The sequence below is a fragment of the Prionailurus viverrinus genome, chromosome B4, assembly GCF_022837055.1.
Source record: "Prionailurus viverrinus isolate Anna chromosome B4, UM_Priviv_1.0, whole genome shotgun sequence".
NCBI lineage: Eukaryota > Metazoa > Chordata > Mammalia > Carnivora > Felidae > Prionailurus > Prionailurus viverrinus.
In genome coordinates, this window is record NC_062567.1 from 64986795 (window position 1) to 65012479 (window position 25685).

The window sequence follows — 25685 nt, forward strand, 5'->3', positions numbered from 1 at the left end:
AGAAGCAAGGGTTTATTATGGGAAAAGTAAAATGCAATTACGGTAATAAGAAGGTATGTAAAATTTTATTCTTTATTAAGAAGTGGGAACTGTCAGTCTAGGATACATAATGGAGTTAATTAAGAAATATTGCTTGTTTTGTGGAATGAATTTTATTCATGGGTTATAAATTATGCCATTGTAGTAGACTGTCTTCCATTGCTTAACAAGGCATAAGATTCTCTTTGCAAACCGGATGTGTAGGAGTTAAGAAAGAAAAAATAAAACTATGAAGCCAAAGCATAGATTAAATTCAGATTTATGGTGTTGAGTCATCACCAGGGGTTTTAGAAATTGCTAGAGGCTCAGTATAAAGAACCAAGAGGTTTACAAAGTACCTCTTAGGAAAAAGACAAATAGGTATTTTATGGCATGGCACTAAGATTGATAACAGAGATTATTGTGTAATTTTGGACTTGGTTGGGACCAGTAGTCCTTCCATCGGCTTGGTGAGGAAATGGATTGGAGAGGTGACATGAGCACCGTGCCCATGGGCATACAGCTAGTCAGCACCACTGCAGTTCAATTTACCACCAATTTTCCGAGCATGTTCTGCATCATTAGGAGAACCAACAGTGCTGGAGGTTTAGGATAAGAATAACTTATGTGGGTTCTGTGTCTCTGTCAGTTTGCCATTTTAGTTTCTGGCAGCTCCAGGAATGGAGCTATTTAATTCCCTGTCTCGTTCCAGAAGGACTTTAAACAGCTTATAGTTATTTATAATAAAGGAGAGAAAAATGGATGAGGAAATGTATGAAGGGGAAACAATATAAAGCCTGGTTAAATTTACTAGTTACTTCAGGTCCTGTATACTTGCAGAAATCTGGCTCTCTGCTTCCTATGAGGCAAAGAGTTAAACATCGTCCGTTACAAAGTTACTTGAGATAAAAATAAACCCATTTATCAGGAGAAGTGATCAGTGTCATGGGAGACCTGAGGAAATACTCCCTTGGCTTTCCCTGGATGAGATGATAAAGTACACACATTTTATAAGGAGTACAAAGTGTATTTCAGTGAAAGAGATTCTATTAATAGTCAGAACAGCATGGTCCTGGAACCCAGCTCTCTGAAGATCAGGCTTGGTGGAGAAGACAGCTTACTGTGAGTGGGGAATCGAGGAACATCTTTTGCGATATCTTCTATAAATGTTGTATCTTGGAACTAAGCTTTTGAAGAGAACCAGGCAGAATGAGTCTTGCAAGGCCTGTAATCTGTGTTGCAGTTTAAGGGCATGGTCTCATTCATGGAAGAAGGGTTAACATCATTCTCTCCCCAGCATTGTGGGACCCATCCAGGACATATGGAGAAGGACCAGGGAATGTTAAAAGGAAGCCCTTATTCAAAAGAAATATCATCAGTGCTGACAGTGTTATGATTATAAATATGGAGTAGAAAAATTTCTGAATTTCCCAGGAAATCAAGTTCTCTGGATGTATTGGCACCTGTGAAGTGAATTTTCAAAATTTGAGAGTAGACTGTGGAAACTGTACCATAAAATGAGAAAGTTCCATAATACTCATTTATTAGAATCTAACCAATATCATATCATTTTACATGTACGGTTGGTATCAAGTTGAAAAATAAAAAAAGTAAGGTTGATCCTGAAGAGTGCTGAGTTTTCCAACATTTTTGTCAGCACAATTCTCAGGCTAGATAAACCAGACTTTTATACATGTTTTTGAGCTACCCACCCAATAAAATGACTCCAAATGGAACTCATTGGCTTGATCAAACTATTTTCATTATGAAAATTAATGATAATTCTGATGAAATCAAGGCCATTTAGATAGAGTATTTTGAAGTCTATGTAGTTGTCGTTTGCCAAAGTTCACCCCTCTTGGACTGATGGATTTAGCTGAGCTGCCTTTCAATAGTGTACCATTAACCACTCCTTTGAAGTATTGTGATATGTTCACTTCCAGAAGGCCATTTAAAAATATTTTTTTTTTATTGTTTAAGTTTATTTATTTATTTTGGGAAAGAGAGAGAGCAGGGGAAGGGCAGAGATAGAGGAAGAGAGAGAATCCCAAGCCGTCTCCGTGTTGTCAGCATAGAGCCTGATGCGAGACTCAAACTCACGAAACCTGAGCTGAAACCAAGAGTTGGATGTTTAACCAACTGAGTCACCCAGGTGCCCCTCCAGTAGGCCATCTTTATTAGTCCTTGGTCAGTTTTCTCTATAATCTCCCAAATGCAATTATAAATAATTTTGTTTTTTTATAGAATTGTTTGGTCACTAACACTTCTGCATTTTAAAATATGGAGTAACTAATATAGGTCAAAAAGAAATTATTTTAATCTCAGTAGCTTTTTTTTCCCATTATGAAATTCTTAGGAAGGATTTTGCTGAAATATGTATTTTAAAATTATGTCTGTTGTATTTACTGTATCTCATGATTGACATGAATATTATGTTTTTGAGTAGGTAAACTTTAAGCTTTTCAGTATTTTGTCTTTATTTTTCTAGTTTCAGAGGAGCAGCTGACTGAATTTGTTGAGAATAAAGATTATATGATCTTGCTAAATGCATTAAAAAATTTTAAAGATGAAGAGGAAATTGTGCTTCATGTAGTGCACTGTTTACACTCCCTAGCAATTCCTTGTAAGTACCCCATGTGCATGATTTCTTTTTTCTATATGAAAAATTACAGTTTACCTCCTTTCTGAGTCCATTTTTTTATGTTTATTTATTTTTTGACAGAGACAGAGAGAGAGAGAGACAGAGCAAGCTAGGGAGGGGGAGAGAGAGAAGGAGAGAGAGAGAGAATCCCAAGCAGGCTCTGCACTGTCAGCACAGAGCCCGATGTGGGGCTTGATCTCAAGAACTGTGAGATCCTGAGCTGAGCCGAAATCAGGAGTTGGATGTTTCATTGACTGAGCCACCCAGGCACCCCCTTTCTAAGTCCATTAATTTTTTTTTTTGATTTTGTAGAAACTTGTAGATACAAAACCCATTTATTTATTCATTTGGTTAATTTTTATTTATTGATACTCTCCTGCAGCTGGTTCCTGTGCTGGGAAACAGTAAGCAGAAAATATAGACATATTTCTTGCCTTCTCAGAACCCATGGTGTACCATGCCAGATATGGATAAGTATGTAGGTGATTACAATGTATTGTAAGGCAAGTGTTGGCACAAGTGGCTGGCCTTATGAGGGAAAAAGAAGGGAGGCAGGATCTCTTGGTAGAGACTTTGAGGAGCTCTTTGAGGAGAGCTTTGTGTGTAGGGATGTCTGAGGTGAAGTGGAAGGTGTAGGCAGAGTGTCCCAAGCAGTGAGCATCCTGTGTCAAGATCCTGGAGGAAGAGAGAGCAAGAGGGTAGAAGTAGCTTAGGAACCTTTGCACTTAAGAGTACGTGTGTGTGCATATGTGTGTGCATGTGCATGCCCAGCGCTGAGCAGAGGGTGTCTGCTTGTGTGTCATTTAATGGAAGCAGGGGCAGGGCTTGATAAGAGTCAGTGGATGAGGCTGGAGACACAAGCAGATCTTGAAGGGCTTGAAAAGCCACAGGAAGGAGTTTGAACTTTATAGTGATGCTTGTTGAGCGTTTTCTTGATGCTTTGAAATCTAGGCACTTTTATCACAAAATAAGTACAAATAAGAAGAAATTAATTTGCTGTGTATGCTACTAGTGATTGTCAATGGGCTGGAATAATGCTTCAGATTCTGTTACTTTTGTTTTGTAAGTGCACGTGAGCATTTTGTCACTATTCATGTATCGCCTGTGCCGGTTCATACAGGAGGTACACGTGCATTTATCTAGTGATGCTTTCATCTTCACACATGTGAAGTTGTGAGGATTAAATGGTGAAATGAGTTCGAAAATACGGAATAGTACCTGGTATGTAATAAGTGTGAAAACGTTTGATAGTATTTATTACATAATTTGTATTTCATACATGTGCACTGTAATGTGTTATGTATAATACACGTACATGGTTTCAGACATGGATATCTGCTGATATCTGCTGAGTTTTCAGTAAAAACCCAATCCCTTTATGAAGTAATGCTCTTTCTTCATGACTGTTATAAAATCCATCATTTTCTTTTCCGTGGGAAATTAAACATTTGAAAGTAGATGGAGTTGCATTACAGTTGAGGATGGACATACTTTAAAATTTCTGAGCCATCCACTGTCAACAAACTGAATATGTTTCTCATTTTACTTGTTTGTGAAACAAGTAAAATTTATTTGTTTTGGGCTGGCTGCTTTGAAATTCATTGTTTTCCACCCACATCTGACGTAACTACAGTGAAAAATGTGTCGATTCATCATACAAAGGTCAAAGGAGGCATCTAAAAATAAGAAAAATGAAATGTTTTAAACACTGAATCTTCTTTTTGTACTTTTTTCTGTTTAAATCCAAGTTAGTTAATATACAGTGTAGTAATGGTTTCAGGAGAATTTAGTGAATCATCACTTACATATCATACCCAGTGCTCATCACAGCAAGTGCCCTCTTAATGCCCATCACCCATTTAGCCCATCCGCTCACAAACGTCCCCTCTATCAGCCCTCAGTTTGTTCTCTGTATTTGAGAGTCTCTTAAGGTTTTCTTCCCTCTCTGTTTTGATTTTATTTTTCCTTCCCTTTCCCTGTGTTCATCTATTTTGTTTCTTAAATTCCACCTATAAGTGAAATCATATGATATTTGTCTTTCTTTGACTTATTTCGCTTAGCATAATACACTGTAGCTCCATCCATGTTGTTGCAAATGGCAAGATTTCATTATTTTTGATGCTGAGTAATATTCCATTATATGTATACATACCACATCTTCTTTATCCATTCATCAGTCTGTAAACACTGATTCTAACTGAAAGATGTTTGCCTTTGGGTCTTAGAGCAAATCATGTCTCATATTCTGAGTAAAGCAAATAATTATTTTCGGAAGCCATTTCTTTTCATTACAACATGTTTTCAATGCTCTTTAAAATACAATTAAACACTAAAAACATATTTTTTGAAAAACGGTTGGTTTGGTTATGCCAAAAAAGGCAGAAAAATGTTCTGTAATCACCTTTTCTGTTTGTTTTAATAATAGTCAACATTATTAAATATAGTTCACACACTCACTCTTGCTGTTGGCTACCTACCTTTCCCAGTAGATTCTTTCCTTCCTTTCTGGTTGACCCGTGTTTGTCTCTTAGTTACACATCCCCTGAGTCCCCCATTCTTTTCTCCATCTATCTCAGAGCCTTCAGGAAGCTTGATTTCGTTTCCTGGTACACTGGCTGCTCTGCTGCCTTTCTGAAATAGACAGGAAATAAGTCATAGCTGACTTTGGCTGTTCTATTATGTGACATGATTTTGGTTTTCTTTCTGTTGGTTTGAGGGAGAGGAACAATGTAAAAGCCATTATCCAAAGGAGTAGTGGCTCATTAGGGAAAGGCCCCACATTCATTTATTTGAAAACTTTCGGCCAAGACATTACGTTTTTAGACTTACATAAAAACACTCTCAATTATCCCTGTATTTTAAGTTTTTAAGCCTAGAAATAGGAGTAAATCAATTTTCCCTTAATGCTAGAGAAGAGTCCTAAATCCTATTATATTAGCAATGAACATGGTATTTTTTACAGCTATTGAGAGAACACTGACAGAACAGTATTGACAGAACATGGTACTTAAATTTGGAAATAGAGCCATTATCCTGCCATAGATTTGCAAAATGTATAGGGTGTTTTTGTATGTATATTTCAAGTGGGAAATTACTACCTTGTGGGTAATTATTATTTCTTTAAATTTAGGCAGTAATGTTGAAGTCCTCATGAGTGGCAACGTGAGGTGTTACAATATTGTGGTAGAAGCCATGAAAGCATTCCCTGACAATGAAAAAATTCAAGAAGTGAGTTGCTGCTTGCTCCATAGGCTTACCTTAGGTGAGTTCTAATTCTTGGTTAATTTGTTGTCACGGTTTATATGATGTAAGTGTATATACCACACATATGGAGGTTGTATGTTGGATAAGTAGCATATTGACATACACTGGATGGAAGTATTGTAAAGTAGCAAACTATCCTGCCATGCTTAGAATTTTTCTTTATTTTTTGAGAGAGCGAAAGAGAGCACATGCGTGTGTGCTATATTTAAAGTATAACTATGTATATAGCTGATCCAAACAAAAGAATAAGCATAACATGTAGAAAACGTGAAGCACAATGCAGAGGAATGCCCCACCCACCTGAAGTATTAGTACATTACCAATGCTGGTGAAGGTCCCCTGGGCTGCTTCTTCTCCCTGCTTTCCCTATAGAGTTAACACTATCCAGTATTAAAAAGCTGTCAACTTGATCTTCAGATAAGGATACCTTTCTTTCGTTCTCATTCATCTGTTAACAGATTATTTGTTCCATTTAATGACTAGAGAATTTATTGCCCCTGTTACTGTTTCAAAAGAAGCTTAACTTTCTCTTCGTAATTAAAAAATGCAAAGTCAACGAATAAATATTTAGCATTTTGTCAAATTATGTAACCTTATTATGGGTTTAATGCACATAAAGGCCTTATATAATTTACTATGTATTTTCATGTAAACTGTCTGAAAGTAAGATAAGGCCAGTCTCCCTGGTATTTGCCCAGAGTCATAGAGTTGGTGGATGGTAGAGCGGTTGTTGGCAGTGGTGTGGCAGGGAAGACAAGGTGAAGGGATAATGCAGGTTTAGAGAAGTTGGTAAAAGTAGAGAACCTTTTGAAATGACTTTCCAAGACTAGATATCACTAAGGGCGGGGGGTATGTCTGCTTAGTGGGTGGATGTGAAAGAGGTAAGAACATAAGAAGGTGTTGAAAGAAGAGTTATACCTGATTAAGCTGCCCTTTGATATTGAAGCCGTTGATTGATATTTAGGCTTTTCAGATATATGATCTTTTCCAATTCTGGCTTTGTGTCCTAGGGGTTATTTAATTAGACTTACAGCTAAATAGGAGTTTCATTCTTATTTCTGGAAGGAAACTGGTGACTGTTGTAGAGTTAGAAATAAGCTTAATTGGAAGGAGGCACGTATTTCTGGAATATCATTTAAAAATTCCTTCCTCATAATGACTTAGATTTTTGGATTGTGTGTTGATTTCAGAAGAATGAGTGTAAAAAGGCGTGAGATTTGTTTCTGGTTTGGTTTAGAAGTGGTGAAGTGTTCTCTTACTCTTTTTTTCTAAAATCGCAGACAAAATCAAGTAACGAAGTGTGCCAGTGGCTTTTCTGAGCATTATTCCTTTAAGCGAAAGAAGAGTTCAGCGAAAGCATTTAATGACGAGGGAGGGAGTTTTTCTCCATCTTTACAAAATTAAGCTATTTTGTACAATGACTATTGTAGTGCCATGCATAACATACCATTGTTTTATGGGATGACAGGAGAAGGTGTCAAAGAACAAAAAATTAATGTAACCCAAACATATCATTATTTTTGCCTGGTCAGTTCCATTGTCTAAGATAACTTAATGACTACATGAAATAAATTTTCAAAACTTTATGCAATTATACTAAGCTACTTAAATTATGTATATTTTAATGTCATTAAAAATATTTACTACTCAAATTTGTTGATTTAAATACTGTTATACAATTCAAAGTAATTTAGGTTTCGCAGATGAGAATTCAGCTAAAATCTCACTTACCTTTTAGGTAATTTTTTTAATATTCTTGTATTAAACGATGTACATGAGTTTGTGGTGAAAGCTGTGCGGCGGTATTCAGAGAACGCCACGTTACAAATTGCAGCGCTCAGCTGTTTAGCACTTCTCAGTAAGTAACTTTACTAAACAAGAAATTGTTATGGGGCATTTGATCTTGAATGGGAACCTTATAACAAGACAACATTATCGAGACAGTCATATGTAGGGAAGGAAGCATTAAATGCCTTTTCTGTCCTTATGTAATTTCTTTTCTTTTAAAAAATTTTGTTGAGTTTATTTATTGTAAGGGAGAGAGAGGAGGAGGAGGGACAGAGAGAGGGAGAGAATCCCAAGCAGGCTCCCTGCTGCCAACGCAGAGGCAGATGCGGGGTTTGATCTCATGCACCTTGAGATCATGACCTGAGCCAAAATCAAGAGTTAGGTGCTTAACTGACTGAGCCACCCAGGCGCCCCTGTAGTTTGTTTTCTCATAGAAGATACTTTCAAGGGAACTAACAGTTGTGATTAGTACACCTTTCCTCTTCATACATGAGTAATTACATCCTTGATTTAGCTTTGTTAGCAGGCAGCTAATCTCAGTTCATCTTCCTCTAGTCTGTTAGTTTTGTTTGGTGTCCTCTTCCTCATTTGATCATTTGACTAACTGGAATAGCATTATTATGAGGTGTGTAATGTATTTTTTAAAGTCTTTGTAATGAATCAAGACCACTACTAAGGAATACCTCACTTCGTTCATAATGTTTCAAAATAGGGACTTCAAGTTGGTCATTCAGACTGTAAGTAAGTCATATACTTAAATTTTTTCAAGCTGAGACCATTTTCCTAAATCAAGATTTGGAGGAAAAGAATGAAAATCAGGAGAATGATGATGAGGAAGAAGAAAAATTGTTTTGGTTGGAAGCCTGTTACAAAGCGTTGACGTGGCATAGAAAGAACAAGCACGTGCAGGTCAGACACTTTTGTAAATATTATAGTTACTCAGAATTGTGCTTGTTAAATAATTTATATTTTGACAGGTTCAATAATTTATATTTTGACAGGTTTCTTTTTTCTCCCCTGATCCAGGAAGCTGCATGCTGGGCCCTAAACAATCTCCTCATGTACCAAAACAGTCTCCATGAGAAGATCGGAGACGAAGACGGCCAGTCAGTAGTTTTGATTTTACATGATAGAGAATTGCAGTTACATTTTTAATCAATCCATATAAAATACCGTAATTGTAACTTTTATTTTTAGAAACATTTTTGATGTAGGCATGTATGTTTCAAGTGTTGCCACAAAATAGTGGTGCATCCATAGTATTTTGATCCCTAGTGTGATTGAGAATTATTACCCAGCGATTTGGAATCAAGCATCATTCAGAAATTATGGGTCATCGAGAAAGAACCTTTCAGTTTTCTAGCTGATCATTAAAAATGCTGTATTAATTAATCTCAGGTGACAGAGATTGCAGAGCCATCTGTGACCTTCTCTGTTGCAGTGACTAGCCAGCAGGTTGTCGATATTAGGAGTTCAGTGTGGTCAGAAGCCTCCAAATTGATTCCCTACTTGATGTTGCAGTGTTGATGTGTCTTCTCTTTAGAGGCTTATTTGTAGCTGTCAGCTCTGGAGGAGGCTTTCTATGGGAGTGCCATTCAAGCCTCCTAAGAGCAGCCCTCTCTCTCAAAGATACAAACTGTAAACAGGAGTTTGGTGTCTATCAAAGTTGTTTCATGGCCGCAAGGCTCTGTGCTTTATGGCAATGCTTATACATGTGATGTTTGCCCTGGGTATGCTCCTGCTTTAAGAACTTTTGAATGACTTTTCTTGGAAACTTAAGTAGTGATAGCGTACATCTCAAATCCTGGAAACCTGGATGCATATGGGTCCGTTGCCCGTCGGGAGAGAATTAATGACATAAATGCTATTTAATTATATATCTCCATTTTAAAAGGCAACAGTAATACTTTAGAAAACTGTATGTTAAACCAGCATCCTAATCCACTTTGAGCAATCTTTTTAAGATTAAGTTCTTGTTGCAGTTTATAAATTTCAGCTCATAGCACACTGATTTCCTTAATATCCATAGCAACCTTTAAAATATATTAAAAGAATATATATTATGCTCTACACTTTTAAAACTCATGTTGTTTCTTTATGATTTTTATTTTTTTCTTGTTTCCATTCTTTTTCTCACTTTATCTTTTTACTCTTAACACCTCTTTATATATTTGCTGGATCTTTTTCCCCCTTTACTGCTTATCAACTTTGAAGGAACAGAGAAATACTAATTTATTAGTATTTATTGGATTTGAACTACCTTTTAAATGTAAAAACTGTTTACCTGTAATTCACAAAGTGACTTGTTAAAGTGGAGGTGACATGAAATCCTGTTTAAAGGCCTTGTTTGTTGTTAGAGTAGATAATGATAAGGGAATATTTGAACTAATTATTCAAAAGGTTCCCGTTAATATTGTGATTGAATTTGTGAAAGGTTCCCAGCTCACAGGGAAGTGATGCTCTCCATGTTGATGCATTCTTCATCAAAAGAAGTCTTCCAGGCCTCTGCAAATGCGTTGTCCACTCTGTTAGAACAAAATGGTAAGGAGTACATCATTTTTGAATAAAAGGAAATGCATTTTGTATTGTTTTAAACTTGTAAAGGTAATACATTACAAAAAATTCACATAAGTAGATATTTATCTGATATGTAGATGTATTGATATATAGGTAAAAAGATAAAGAAGAAAAAAAACATTTTGATTTTTTTCCTGAATTTCTATGTGTGTAGTCACACATAACATGTATTGTATATATGTACAACATACATATATACAATATGTACAATATATTGTATATTTTCTATGTTTGCAGAATTGGGATAATATTAATACTTTTATAAACAGGTTGTATATGTTTTCTTTTTTGTGTTGATAAATGTAAAATTTTGTATTATCATTTTTTTAAAAATTTTTTTTTCAACGTTTACTTATTTATTTATTTTTTTTGGGGGGACAGAGAGAGACAGAGCATGAACGGGGGAGGGGCAGAGAGAGAGGGAGACACAGAATCGGAAACAGGCTCCAGGCTCTGAGCCATCAGCCCAGAGCCTGACGCGGGGCTCGAACTCACGGACCGCGAGATCGTGACCTGGCTGAAGTCGGACGCTCAACCGACTGCGCCACCCAGGCGCCCCTGTATTATCATTTTTAATAGCAGTGTAGCTTCCCACATACACCTATACTCTATTTTATGAACCATTTTCTCATTGATAGACTTTTACTTTGTGTTGAGTGGGATTTTTTTTTTTCGTACCTATAATAAACACCAAATGGTCACTTTTTTCCATTTTCTTTCATGTACTGTTCCTGTTATTTTTTTTTTTAAAGAAAACTTTCTAGATAATGCAATGCGTAGAGAGATAGTCACCATGGTAAAATCTGTTAAAATTGTCCTTTACATGTAAGCGTTCTGTTATTAGGGAGAGAAAAATGGCTGTTATACCTTTGGAAAGACTCTGAGGTTTAAAATTGAGGCTCTGGATGTTCAGATTCCAGGCTCCCATGAACAGGAAATCCTGCCAGAAAATCTTGGGAGAAAACTCATCATAAAGGCATTTGGACTTGGCAGCTCTTTCAGAATATTTTTAGAGGGAGCAAAATAGAGAAAAACACTGAAAGCCCGAACCAGAGACCAGTGTTTGCACCACCTGTTAGTAGAGAACCTCCATAGAAGCGAAGGGAATCAACAAAACAGTCCATGCATGTTTCTCAATGCTGTTATTAAGTCGAATCAAGAGGAAAATAATTTATTCTTCCTTTTCCTTCTTTCTCACTTTACCTCTCAGGTGGCATTTTATTTATTTATTTATTTATTTATTTATTTATTTATAAATGTTTTTATTTTTGAGAGAGAGCGAGAGAGCGGGAGAGGGTCAGAGAGAGAGGGAGACCCAAAATCCAAAATAGGCTCCAGGCTCTGCGCTTGTCAGCACAGAGACTGATGCAGGGCTTGAACCTGTGAGATCATGACCTGAGCCTAAGTCAGACGCTTAACAGACTGAGCCACCCAGGTGCCCCTCAGGTGGCACTTTAATAAAAAAACGTGAGCTGGGAAGAGCCCTCACAGACAGATAGGGGTATCCCTCTGGGATAGTAAGTCAGAGCAGGAGTGTTAGGAAAGGGAATTGCTGCCCTTAAATCTCCCATCTTCTACTGTGCGGAGACCTGGATAGGGATCTCCCTCCTGAAAATGAGGACCAGAGCCTCACTTGGTTGCTTTTGTGTGGCACATCGAGTAGAGGAGAGTAACCTTGGCTATATACAAATGTTGTGCTGGTGCTGTTGTTCTTTGCCCTGTGGAAATCTTTGATATGCCAACAAAACGACCAGTGTCTGAGGATTAGTTACATGTGGAGTCAGCTTTGATTTTGATCAGAATCAGTGGCCTGCTCTTCCTTGTTCCTTACTTCTTTGTTCTTGGCCACCTGCTAGGTAAACTGTACTCAGATCCCTTGTATTATTCTTGGAGTTCTGCCTTAGGAGAGTATTAAGACCTTGAGCAGCTTGGTCACCAACCTCTGTGGGCAACTTCTCATTGAAAGACACTTGGAAACATGGAGTATGCAGGGTTGGAATGGGTTTTCTTGAAAAACAACAGGACTGGCAGGCAGAACTGGTTTCTGCCATGACGTTACCCAGGCCAAAGCTTGAACATCTTGTGTGACATTTCCCTCAATTAATTAGTTATCTACTTAATGAATTAAGTTAGTATTTATTGAGCTCCTGCTAGACAGTGACCTAGGCATTTGGATTATCATATAAATAGGATACTCCCAGGTTCAGGGAGCTTCAACTGTAGTGGGGAAGACAGATAATAAGATTATATAACATATGTGTGAGGTAGCTACGAAAGAAGAAAATGAATCAGAGAAGAAGGATGTGTGTGAGGGGTCAGAGGAGATAAAATGGTGACGAGGCAGCCAGGGAAGAAGGTGAATATTGGATAAAGAGCTGCAGGAAGTTACATATTATTATTGGCCTTTTAAAGCAGATAATTTATTACTAAAATGGAGCAGAAGAGGTCAGGACTTTATGCAGATATAAGGTAAAGGAGATAAGGTGTCTAAAATGTTCTGTGAACTCTGAAGTCACTGCATGATGTAATTTCTATTAGGTCCAGTGTTTGATGAAATTTCTGTTCTCAATTTTTAAGTCAAAGGTTAGGTGAATGTCTAGGACAGTATGGTGCCTGGACCAGTAACATCTCCAGGAAACTTGTTAAAAATGTAAATTCTAGGGCCCTGTTCAGACCTGCTGAACCACAGCCTCTGGGGTTAGACCCAGCAATCTGTTTTTCAGCAAGCCTTCTGAGTGATTCCAAGTTTCTCTGCAGTGCGAGCGCTGCTGGTGTAGAGGGACTTCCATCTTTTAAAAGTATCCTCTTGGTTAGAAGTTAACCACTTTAGGAGGGGTTATTGAACCTTCTGACATGACCAAGCAAAATAACCCAACTTACCATATTTTAGTGTGTGTTATTCTGGGTGTCTTTAAAAGGTATGAATTTTTCAGATTTTGGCAGTATTGTAGAATGTGTATATCAATTCCACTTGTTTCTGACTTTTCCCGATTTTCTGTCATTTCTTCCTGTCCCAATTTGAGGTTGATAACTCATTTTCAAAATACAGATCTTTCTTGACTTATGATGATGGGGTTTTGTCCAATAAACCTGTCATAAGTAGAAAATGTTGGAAGTTGAAAATGCATTTAATACACCTAACCTACTGATCATTATAGTTTAGCTTTGCTGAACTGAAATGTGCTCAGAAGACTTATGTTGGCCTGTAGTTGGGCAAAATCATCTAACGTGAAGCCTGTTTTATAACAAAGTGTTGAATGTTTCACGTAATTTACTGAATGCTATACTGAAAGTGAAAAACAGGATGAGAGGTAGAGTGTAAGTGCATCGGTTGTTTACTCTTGTTATTTTGTGGCTTGCGGCCACTCCCCAGCATTAAGAAAGAGTATTGTACTCTGCCTGAGAAAAGATCAAAATTCAAAATTTGAAGTATGGATTCTACTAAACGTGTATCACTTTCACACCATCACAAAGGTCGAAAAATCGATGGTCGAGCCATCTGAAGTCGGGACCCTCTGTGGTACTTAATCTAAGTTTCATTTCCTGCCCCTTTCCGAGTGTTGACCTGCAGTGTGTAATGTTGGAATGATATTTATACAGAGTCTTCAAGACAGTTTATACTTAAATAGACAGTATAAGATAATGTGCATTTAGTGAAGGAAGTTTATAACAAAGAAAAATTATTCTGTAATCATTATTGCTGGGATATAGTTATCTTCCCACATAGAGTATAAAATCAGTTGTAAAGCATATTTATTAAGCTTTGGCATTGTGAAATTATGTAATAATTTTGTCAGTGCTTTCCGTCCCTTTGCACATGATGGTGTACCTATAAATAATGTTTGTACAGTTCGCTGGGATGCATGGAGAAGGTAGCTCAAGGCTGAAGGCAGCCTGACATGGTTCCAGCCCCTGTCCCACCCTACTCCCCCTGCCCCCGCAAGGTTTGAGTGGATGGTCAGTACCTGCATGCACCTATAACTTATTCCCAGACTCACTAGTGTCTAACGTGCCTAGTAAGTCTGTGTAAGTGCGATTATTTTGTGACACTGTTATAAATATTAGAATGAAATGTAACTTTCATTCTTATTTTGGAGGGCATTATTTTAAAATATTTTCCTGCAAAAACACTCCTTTCACAGGAATAGGATTATATTGGAACCAGTCTTGTCTATGAATAAAACTTTAAAAATCAAAACCTCAACTGAAATTGTGAATAAGTGTGAAAAATTGAAAATGGTGCACATTTGAAAGATAAACATTAATGATCTTTAAGTTGCAATGAAATATAAATTCTACATGTACTTTTTTATGAATTTGGACTATCTTAGCATTTTGTGTCTACTGCAGAATTATGAAAGTGTGCTTTTATTTCTATGAGTAACGTTAAAAACATTTTATAGTTAATTTCAGAAAAATCCTCTTGTCAAAAGGAATATACCTGAATGTATTGGAGTTAATGCAGAAGCATATACATTCTCCTGAGGTTGCAGAAAGCGGCTGTAAAATGCTAAATCATCTTTTTGAAGGAAGGTAATACAGATTCATGAACTTATGCAGAATATATAAGGTTGGGCCAGGAATATATCAATGTTTCAAGCATATTTCTAAGAGTTAAAAGAAAAACATAAGACATTTGCAGATTGAAACATTGTGGAATATAATCTTATATCACCAATACTGTAGACTTATTTTATCTGACTGTGGAAAGGGATGGCAGAGATTGTAGAAACACGTTGAATTGGCTTTTGTACTTTGTGCTTGGTGCTGACCACATTTTGGAAAATGGCAGTTGTACAATCAATTTTTCAAATTATTGTGTATGAAAGGCATGAGATAAAATCAGAATATGGCTTCTGTTTTTTTCACAACAAATATTTATTGCGATTCTTTCATTTGAATTAACCTGGTCTTCTCTTCCTGCTCTCATTCCTTAGCTGGGAAGTCCAAAGATGTTAAGATTCCATGGCTGGTTAGAGGCACAACAGGACCAGATCTGGGGTGGACGATAGGGCAGGGTTGGGGGGTAGAGTGGTGAGTGGGGGGGCTTAAGAAAAACCCGTTTAAAAGGCTAAAACTGAATTATGTACAGAAGGTGCCTACTGCAGGATATGCTCAGTGCCTTTTTGCATTTTATTAGGCCAAAGAATGGGAAGTAACTTTGGCCTAATCTGTGTGAATCTCAAACAAAAAAATAAGCTCTCTAGGAAACTGTAATGTGTAAAAGAAAAAATAATTAGCACAAATGTTGCAGTAGAAAATGATTTTGTGTCCTGGCTTTCCCACTAATTTGAGCCAGCCATTTTATGTCTAAACATCAGGTTCCTCTTTGGTAAAGAGGGATAAATAGTAATAACCTCATCAGTTGTAAGTTTATAATGTAAATATTAAATACTTCTTACAAAGTTAAGATAATGCCTATACATTGTAAGCACTCAATAAATCACAGCTATTATTATTAATACTGTTCTTAAATATGAATAAATGAAATGCAAATAGCATGGTAAAATGTATGTAGCACATTGGTAGGCTTTTAAGGAATAAGGTTATGTTGTTTTTAACATCCATCCAGCTAATTTATTTATGTTTATATATATCATATCTTTGAGTCATATTTCTTTTATTTAAATGTTGCTATTGAATATTTAAATGCAAAGTTGATCTCCAATGATGATTTTTATGGTCCCGGAAGTGTGCAAACCTTTATAAATGAGACAAAAACACCATGGAATAATCTACCCTTTAAGATTCTGTAGTTTATGTGCAATTAATGCTTCTGGCTGTTTCCTCATAGGTAAAATATACAGTTTTAGTCCTGGGGATTCAAAGATAACTATGACAGTGGGCGTGCCACTAAAAAACCCACTGTCTAGTTGGGGAGACTGATGTGTAAAGAGACAGTTACAGTAAATACTGTGTGATAATGCAGTGGCAGGGATGAGTAAGGGCACAGTGGTTAGAGGAGAGTGAATGAAGTGGGATGACCAAACAAGAGAAGCTTACCGTGACCACAGAACCACGCGAAGTGAGGGCTTGGTTGGAGTAATGCACAGGTTTCAGTTAACATGGCACTGTGCAAAGCAAGGCCTGCCTGTTTTACAGTTTGTAGTACCTACTGAAATCTAATCCAGTGGGATTTCTTCATATGGAAGAGAAAGAATAGACAAAATACCTTAGAGAAACTTAAGACTTCAACGCAGATGAAACAAATTAAGAATACCATACAGGGAGTCCAGTGGTGTTAATTTGGAAGATGCAGGTTGGTATGCTCTAAAGATCCCTGACCTTGGAGCTCAGACAGTTTTTGTGTTCCAGTCCTGGCTCTGTCACATTCTAGTTATAGGACCTTGATACGTCACCTCTGTCAGGCTAAACTCTTCATCTGGAAAATGCAGATAATAACACCTACTTTTTCAGGGTTGTTGCCAGTGACCCATGTGCAGATCAGAAGGGAGCTGTGTCTTGTGAAACTAAATAAAAGAATTCCCAGGTTATTAGGACTTCCACTTCTTGAGGTCAGGGTTTAATTAAATAATAATTAAAATAGGTGTGCTCATATTACTGAATGCAAATGCATTTCCATATCGCCTTTTCTGGTAAAATAGAATGGTTCTGTTTTCCTGTATTTGTTTAACCTGGGTGTTTGTACAATGAAATAAGATTGTACTTTTAATAAGCGTTTCAATCTTATATTTCCAGTAATGCTTCCATGGATACAATGGTGGTAGTGGCCCCCAAAATAATAACAGTTATGAAATATCATGAGGCATCATTATCAGTGCAGCTGGAGGCACTTCGAGCTATTTTACATTTTATAGTTCCAGGTAAGTCACATAATGGATATGGGAAGAGATGGCAATTTCAATGGATTTTTTTTTGACTTCTGAAATACCAACTTTCTAGGCGAAAATGAAAGGACCAGCTTTTCTCAACCAAAAGCAAATCTTCCCACTAATCCAAAAGTAAAAAGAGAGGAAAAATGATGACGTGGAAGGGTCAGATTAATTTATAAGAAAATTGGATAATTTATTTATACAAGCAGTCACTATAATATAGAGTATGGAGCTTTGCTTCCAAGGAGAGTGTCAACCTCTGGTAATTTTTTCTATTTCTGTTGCCATCCAAGTTTTGTTTTGCTTCCTGTCTGAACTATAAACATAGCAAACTAATTTTCACACTTTCTCTTTTGCCTCTTTCTGGTCCTTCTTTCACTCTGTGGTTGAATGAATCTTTCTCAGATATAACCCTGTAGCTTTTATTTATTTACTTAAAAAATTTTTTTTTTCAACGTTTGTTTATTTTTGGGACAGAGAGAGACAGAGCATGAACGGGGGAGGGGCAGAGAGAGAGGGAGACACAGAATCGGAAACAGGCTCCAGGCTCTGAGCCATCAGCCCAGAGCCTGACGCGGGGCTCGAACTCCCGGACCGCGAGATCGTGACCTGGCTGAAGTTGGACGCTTAACCGACTGCGCCACCCAGGCGCCCCTGTGGCTTTTATTTATTAACCTCAGTAGCTTCTGTTCTCTCCCCTTTACCCCCTGCTTACATCTGTTGTGACCTCACTTGTCCTTCCAAGCCTGCTTATTTTGTATTTATTTATTTTAATTTATTTTATGTTTTATATTTGAGAGAGAGAGAGATAGACAGAATGTGAGCAGGGGAGGGGCAGAGAGATGGAGACAGAATCTGAAGCAGGCTCCAGGCTCCAAGCTGTCAGCACAGAACCCGACGCAGGGCTTGAACTCACGAATGGTGAGATCATGACCTGAGCCGAAGTCAGACACTTAACTGACTGAGCCACCCAGGCACCCCCAAAGCCCATTTAAAACAACTGCTCCTCCATTCATTGAGTATATATTTATTAAGAACCTCCTTTGTTCTAAATATTGTGATGGCTGCCCAATGGTGAAAAATGAATGAAGAAGGCATTACGGTACTATTATTGGAGCTTAGAGGTAGATGGATATGTAAATAGATAATTACCAGACAGTATGAGCAGAGCTGTTACTGCCATAGTATAAAAGGCTGTGAGAATATTGGTGGAGGCACAAGTAATTTAATCAAAGGAATAGGTCAAGATTGAGATATTTGAAGTTGAAGGGTGTGTGAAGCTGACCAGGTAGGAAGGTTGGGCAGGACCCTTCAGGCAGAAGGACAGAGTGCACATGGTCTTGGGTGGGTAAGGTGTGAGGAGATCAGTGCCTGTGGATGAATGTGGAAGGACTGGCGGAGGCCTGAGGTTAAGGGCCTGACCACAGCACTGAGCAAGTGTGTGGCTTTTTTGAACAGAAGTCAGTTCAGATTTATTAAAGGTGTTCAAAAACTTTAGTGTCATGAACAAGTCTGCAGTTTATAGTGAAAGCGCTGTGCTGTGGAGGATGATTGGCAGGGAGAAAGCCTTCTCCAGGGAGATTGCGTTGGAGGCCATGATGGTCAGGTGAGACATGGTGGGGGCCCAGCGATGGAAGCAGGGGAGACGGTGGATCTGAGAGACAGTGAGGACCTTCGTTTGATAGGACTTTCTGACTGCTGAATATCAGGGACGTAATTACTTTTTGTTGCTCTGTAAAATTCCTATTCTTTTATAGCCCAGGTTTGTTTGTTTTTTTTTTTTTTTGTATACACTGTTTTTAAATGAAATCCTCATAAATCTACCACTATCTTTAATCATAATCGTATTTTATGTTTCTAAGAATAAAAGCATACTCGGTACAAGAATATACATTTTTTCAAGGAGGGGGCTTTCTTCAGTCGTTGTCATTGTTGGTGTTTTTAATCCCCTGGCATATTGAACTAAAATAGCTGTTCAATTAGTAGATTTTGAATTGAATCATGATGTGCTATTCATAGTTGTCATGCAACTTTTAAGGTATAACTTAACAGACATAATTTTGCTTGAAAATATTATTACAGTTTTTTTTGAACTTTGTAGATTGTAAAAAACAAAACAAAACAGAACCATTTTGATCATCCTTAAAGGTGCCAGCCTTAATCTTTTAAATTTTAAAGGTAAGCAGAAGACTTTCAGAACCAAATCTGTTAGTTAATAAAATAATATTCTTTTGGTTAAGAAACAAGTTTTGGGGGTGCCTTCAAGGCTGTCAGTTAAGTGTCCAACTTTGGCCTATGTCATGATCTTGCAGTCTGTGAGTTCGAGCCCCACGTCAGGCTCTGTGCTGACAGCTTGGAGCCTGGAGCCTCCTTCAGATTCTGTGTCTCCCTCGCTCTCTGCCCCTCCTCCACTCACACTCTCTCTCTCTCTCTCTCTCTCTCTCTCTCAAAACTAAATAAATATTTTAAAAAATCGTACTGGGGTCGCCTGGGTGGCTCAGTTGGTTAAGCGTCCGACTTCGGCTCAGGTCATGATCTCACAGTTCGTGAGTTTGAGCCCCGCCTCAGGCTCTGTGCTGACAGCTCAGAGCCTGGACTCTGCTTCCATTCTGTGTCTCCCTCTCTCTCTGCTCTGCCCCACTCACACTCTATCTTTCTCTCTCTCAAAAATAAATAAACATTAAAACATTTTTTGAAGATAATTTTTTTATTGTTTTTAGAATTGACTCTGAAGCCACATTGATAGCAATAATCATTAGATATGTGAACTTATGTATTTAAAAGGTCAATTAAGTGATTTTCTTATAATGATGTTTAGATCTATTAATGGGTACCCTTGGAAATAATTTTATAATTTTAGGGTTGTATTTCATGTGTAGAAATACGTATTTGTTGACACATTTATAAACATATCATTATATAAATACATTTCTTTATTGTTATCTATTTTATTCTATGCTCCTATACCGTATTACTATACCATACTACACCGTAATTTGCTATACTGTATCTTAACCATTCTATGTATCAATGAGTTAACTATAGTATCAGTACCCCAGTAGTTTTGAGGTTGAATATGATTCTGGTTTGAGCATGTTAAGTTGAGGTAGGTGCCTATAATATCTCAGTTCATTTATTAACTAGCCCATATTCAGATTGTCTTAATTGTAACAAAGGTGTGTGTTATAGCAAATTTATATAATTCAGTGTCCAGTTCAGGCCCACATATGCATATGGGCTGTTAGGTTTCTTAAACTTCTTTCAATGTAGTAGTTTTCAATTTTTCCTCTTTTTTGGAACAATAAGTTACTGAAGTGATTGACCCGGTAGCTTTGTAAGATTTGTTTTTTTAATGTTTACTTATTTTTTTTTATTATTTTTTTTTTTAAATTTTTTTTTCAACGTTTATTTATTTTTGGGACAGAGAGAGACAGAGCATGAACGGGGGAGGGGCAGAGAGAGAGGGAGACACAGAATCGGAAACAGGCTCCAGGCTCTGAGCCATCAGCCCAGAGCCTGACGCGGGGCTCGAACTCACAGACGGCGAGATCGTGACCGGGCTGAAGTCGGACGCTTAACCGACTGTGCCACCCAGGCGCCCCGATGTTTACTTATTTTTGAGAGAAAGAGAGGCAGAGCACGAGCAGGGGAGGGCAGAGAAAGAGAGGGAGACGCAGAATCCGAAGCAGGCTCCAGGCTCTGAGCTGTCAGCACAGAGCCTGGGGTGGGGCTCAAACTCACACACCACAAGATCATGGATGCTTAACTGACTGAGCCACCCAGGAGTCCCTCCAGTTTCTTCATTTTTTAAGATGAAGTAAACTTCACTTTACCCAAACTCCTTATAGTTTCTACAAATCTTGGGCACCTGACTTCATTTCTTTTGGTCATTACTTCTTCTTTCCCTTTTATTATTTGCACACACCTCTATTTTGTTAACCACTATAATAGTTTATTTACATATGTGTTCTAAAGCTAAGCATTGGGCTCGAGAAAGGTAGAAACTAGGTCTTCCTGTTCTATTTCAGCTACTAACACAAACCAGGATGAGAGTAGACCTTCAACTGTCTCTTTGAATGAAATAGTAGAAAGCATATGTGCAAAAACAGAACTTTTGGCAACTTTACCTATTACCCTTCAGAGGTACAAGATCAGAGTTGATGTAATTTCTGTCTTCATTTTATTTTTTTATCAATGTGGACTGAGCTTAAAATGGAAGTCTAATTTTTTTTTTTACATTTTTTTAATGTTTATTTATTTCTGAGACACAGAGTATGAGCGGGGGAGGGACAGAGAAAGAGGGAGACACAGAATCCGAAGCAGGCTCCAGGCTCTGAGCTGTCAGCACAGAGCCCAGTACAGGGCTTGAATCCACAAACCACGAGATCATGACCTGAGCCGAAGTCAGATGCTCAATGGACTGAGCCACCCAGGTGCCTGACTCTGTGGCTTTAATAAAATGATAAGACAGCTATTTTAATAAAATATTGCGTTGGTTATTTTTCTTGACTTGGTGTCAGATCTAGAAGGAATAATGTAAAATTCTTTAAGAAAGGACTTATGCAAATTGGGAATTATATAGAGGAAGGTGATTATGAGTATAAAACCACATCTGAAAGAACATTAAGAGAAACTGAATTTGTTTAATCAGGAGATGGCTTAGGATGCTATGAAAACTGTAAAACACCCCATTCATTTGTAGTTAGTAACAATATGCTGAAAAACATGAAGAATTAAAATGTGTCAGGCATTGTTCAAAGTGCTTGATGTGTATGAATTTTTAAAATTCTCATAGCAACCCATGAGGCAGATACCTGTTTTTGTGTGTGTGCCATTTTACAGATGATGAAACAAGCATGAGAAGTAGAGATTTTAAGGTCACAACTTGTATAATGGAGTCAGGTATTCAACCTATGCAGCCTGACTCCTGAGTAGGCACTTCTATATATACATTTGTGCAACAGGCATACATTGAATAACAGATCTAAAACACTATGCTTGGAACTCTTGGTGATCTGGAGATGATTAGGTTATGGATCCTGCCCTCAAAATTTTGCAGTATGTACAATTTAAAGGACTGTTACATGGAAAGGAGATTATATCCTTTATGGATAGTAAAAACTCAAGTGATATAACAAAGACCAGAGATGAAATTTATGGTAATGTTCATTTGGTCTTAATGTAAGAAGGATGTTTATTAAGACTTATTACATGTGATAAAGTTTTTATTACTCAACAGGCCTCCTCTTAGTGGTTACATCTGCTTGCGATGTAATCGGCCGTTTCAGAAATTAACGTGGGCTTGGTTACTGAAAATAAGGCAGAGAGTTTAAGCGACTTGCCTAAGGTCATACAGCTGTAGTGAATGTCTGAACCTGTCTGAATATATTCTAAAATGAGGACTGAAAGCTACAGGAGGGTGGAGATCCACCCAGCCTTTGTTATTCATTGTGTTATTCCCAACATGTAGCAACAGCTCTGGCATGTAGTTAGCATTTAAGTTTTTTTTTTGTTGTTGTTGTTAGGTAAATGAAAAGCTATATATGCAGCCAGTTAATAGTTTGTGTTAATAAAAATAATTTAAAAAATATTTTTTAATGTTTATTTTTAAGAGAGAACGAGCACAGGGGAGGGGTAGAGAGAGAGGGAGACACAGAATCGAAAGCAGGCTCCAGGCTCCAGGCTATCAGCACAGAGCCTGATGTGGAGCTGGAACTCAAGAAACATGAGATCATGACCTGGGCCGAAGTCTGACGCTTAACTGACTGAGCCACCCAGGTGCCCCTTGTTAATACAGATTATTAAAGTGAAAGATTATATAAAGAACTGCTTATTAATAATTATTTCTATAGGCATAGGTTTTGGAAACATCATCCATTCATAATAATTGTAGTATGCAGTATCAATTATGTAACCACTATTTTTTGACTTCTTATTTTTTAACAGTTTTAGGATAGTTTAATTACCATGTAGCTTAATAAGGAATATGTTTCCTGTGAGTAACTTAATACTATTATACAGCCTTAGAGGACTTTTAACAAAAGTACATGCTCTTTACCACCATAACGCTGAAACTGAAATCTTTTTTCTTTTCACTGTTGTTCCAGCTGTTCTTTTATGTCTGCATTTCATATCTGACCTTTTTATGTGTAGCCCAAATAACTGAGCTTTTCTCAAGCTGTCCATTGTTGCATAAAAATCTTGTATGAGTACAGAGTATTCATACAAAAAAAGTATTGTTTGCTCTAGAAAACCTCTCCAGGTAGTAGCTCTTGCTACTTTAAATTCAGTAAACACCCACACATGTTGCATCTATTTTACATTCAATGATAAACTTTTTATAATTTCTGTAAAGATAAGGGTTATTTCTTTGATAAGGAACTATGCATTAGAAAATAGTACAACATGTGTATGTATTGTTAGGTTAATTATGATCACTTCTAGGAAGTGACAATCTGCTCAGCCTAAATCTTTATGAGAAACTTATTATTTATTTGTTTACTTATTTAGGCATGCCAGAAGAGTCCAAGGAAGATACAGAATATCAACATAAGCTACATATGGTTAAAAAACAGTGTTTCAGGAATGATATTCACAAACTGGTCCTAGCAGCGTTGAACAGGGTATGTACAATATAAGTTTTCTGCCTTTATACCATTCCCTGGACTATGGGATTTGGAGAAATAGAAGGGCTGTTTCAGTTTCAGTTTTCCATCTTCTGTTTACTATGATAGTAGGAAGTTATGTGGGTGGAGATGTAAGATGCCAACAGGGATGCAAGGTGTGAAGAGGTGTACCATTCCAGCTGAGGGGAGTGTACTATTGACCACACACGTGGACAGGTTCTTTAGATTGCTGGTAACATAAATCCACTCCAGTCTACTCAATCAGAGAGAGAACTAAAGAGCTAGATGTTAAGCTCATGAGTGATGTCAGGAACTGTGGCTGCTGTTGTCTTTCTTTTGGGTCTTTTCTGGTCTGAAAGGTTCAGTCCATGAAGACACAGGGCACAACATTAAAAGCTTCTTCAATTGCCTGGGCTCACTTTCATTGCTCTCCTCAGAGATAACCTCTGAAATGGTTCGGTGTGCATTGTTTCTGACCATTTTTAGATATTTACATATCTATATGCATTTACATGTATTACATATATTTACATATTGATCTACATTTGCAATAATATAATTACTATAATCAACAATCATACTAAGTATGAAAAAAGCAGGGAATTAAATTTACATTGTGAAATGCAAAAGGAATTGATGGAATTAAGATGGTTTTGAGGCTTAATGTAAGATGAATTGGTCTTTATAAAAGATACAAGAGTAAAGATGTAAAGAATGATTAGAGTTAATGTTTTCATGAGAGGAAGAGAGCAGTCAAGGTGATTAATGGAAATGATTCCTTGTGATTTAGTATACTTTGAAAAATGTCATAAATCAGAATAGCCTGTAGAGAGATCTCCTTTAACAATTCAATTTAAACTGAACTTTATAATGTAATTGTCTATGATATATTTGAGTCATTTGTACTGAAACCTTAGTATGATTTTTGAGTATAGCAATATAATGGCTTGAATTCAATTCCAGAAATATTTGATGAAAACAAGTATGTGGAAGGAACTGTGTTAGGCACTGGGAAGACAAAAATGAACATGATTTGTGCCCCTCTCTCTTGGATCTCACAGTTGGGTGAGGGGAATAACAACAGCCGTGCGTAAACCACATGTTCTGCATTGGGACTTACGAACTATACTGGCTTTATGGACAATAGGCGTGTAGAGGAGGGGGTGGTTAATTTTATTCATGGTATATGTTGGTGAGAAGCAAGAGGTACCAGAACAACTTCACAGGTAACTGTGATTCTGGGTAGCCCATCTTTTCTAAAGTTATTGACTATAAGTGTGATATCGTAGAAGGAGTCAGCGATCAGGAGACCCCACCCTGTCAGTAAATACCGTGATGCCAAGAAAAGCACTCAGCTCCCAGGTCTTCCTTTCTTTTGCTTGCTACTTCCAGAAGCAGTGGTTGAGAAGCCTACCACTGCCTCCCCTATGTGTTCCGCCATTTCAACAGCTGAGCAATGACAAGGCATCTCACTAAACAGCGACTGTCATTTGGAGGCAGGGAGTTAAGGTCAGGGGGAAATAGAAGTGACAGTGTTTCAGTTTTAAAAACCTCCCCTGTTTTTAATTCCTAAAAGTTATTCCCCTAATTCCTCACCACTTTTGAGGAAAAAAAAAACTCTAAAAGAGGAATATAAGTATTTCTTTAGCTCTAAAATTCTGTGATTGCATGTCTCACTCTGAATAAATGTTACAAAGCATCAGAGATTTTGGGCCCAAATACTGCAGACACCTGAAACGAATCACCTTTAAAAGTTAAGTCTGTTCTTGGAAAGCAGAATTCCCAATTAGATAGAATTTGAGATTCAACTAAGGTTACAGTGCAAAGACTATTAAAAGTATTTATTTACTTATTTGTTTTTATTTTTTTAATGTTTTAATGTTTTTATTTTTTTACTTTTGAGAAAGAGAGAGAGCAAGAGCAGGGGAGGGGCAGAGG

At 37.4% G+C, this 25685-nt stretch overlaps 1 protein-coding gene across 2 annotated transcripts in view; it reads left to right on the forward strand.

Annotated features, from left to right (window-relative positions):
- Nucleotides 1-25685, forward strand: part of LRRK2 (leucine rich repeat kinase 2) — a 138925-nt gene that overhangs the window by 11088 nt on the left and 102152 nt on the right. For both annotated transcript variants that reach the window (XM_047866488.1, XM_047866489.1), the window contains 9 exons: nucleotides 2507-2641; nucleotides 5790-5921; nucleotides 7662-7781; nucleotides 8481-8620; nucleotides 8738-8817; nucleotides 10146-10252; nucleotides 14692-14821; nucleotides 16988-17112; nucleotides 23632-23744. In XM_047866488.1, coding sequence (XP_047722444.1) covers nucleotides 2507-2641; nucleotides 5790-5921; nucleotides 7662-7781; nucleotides 8481-8620; nucleotides 8738-8817; nucleotides 10146-10252; nucleotides 14692-14821; nucleotides 16988-17112; nucleotides 23632-23744 — 1082 coding nt within the window. The remainder of the gene's footprint in view (nucleotides 1-2506; nucleotides 2642-5789; nucleotides 5922-7661; nucleotides 7782-8480; nucleotides 8621-8737; nucleotides 8818-10145; nucleotides 10253-14691; nucleotides 14822-16987; nucleotides 17113-23631; nucleotides 23745-25685) is intronic.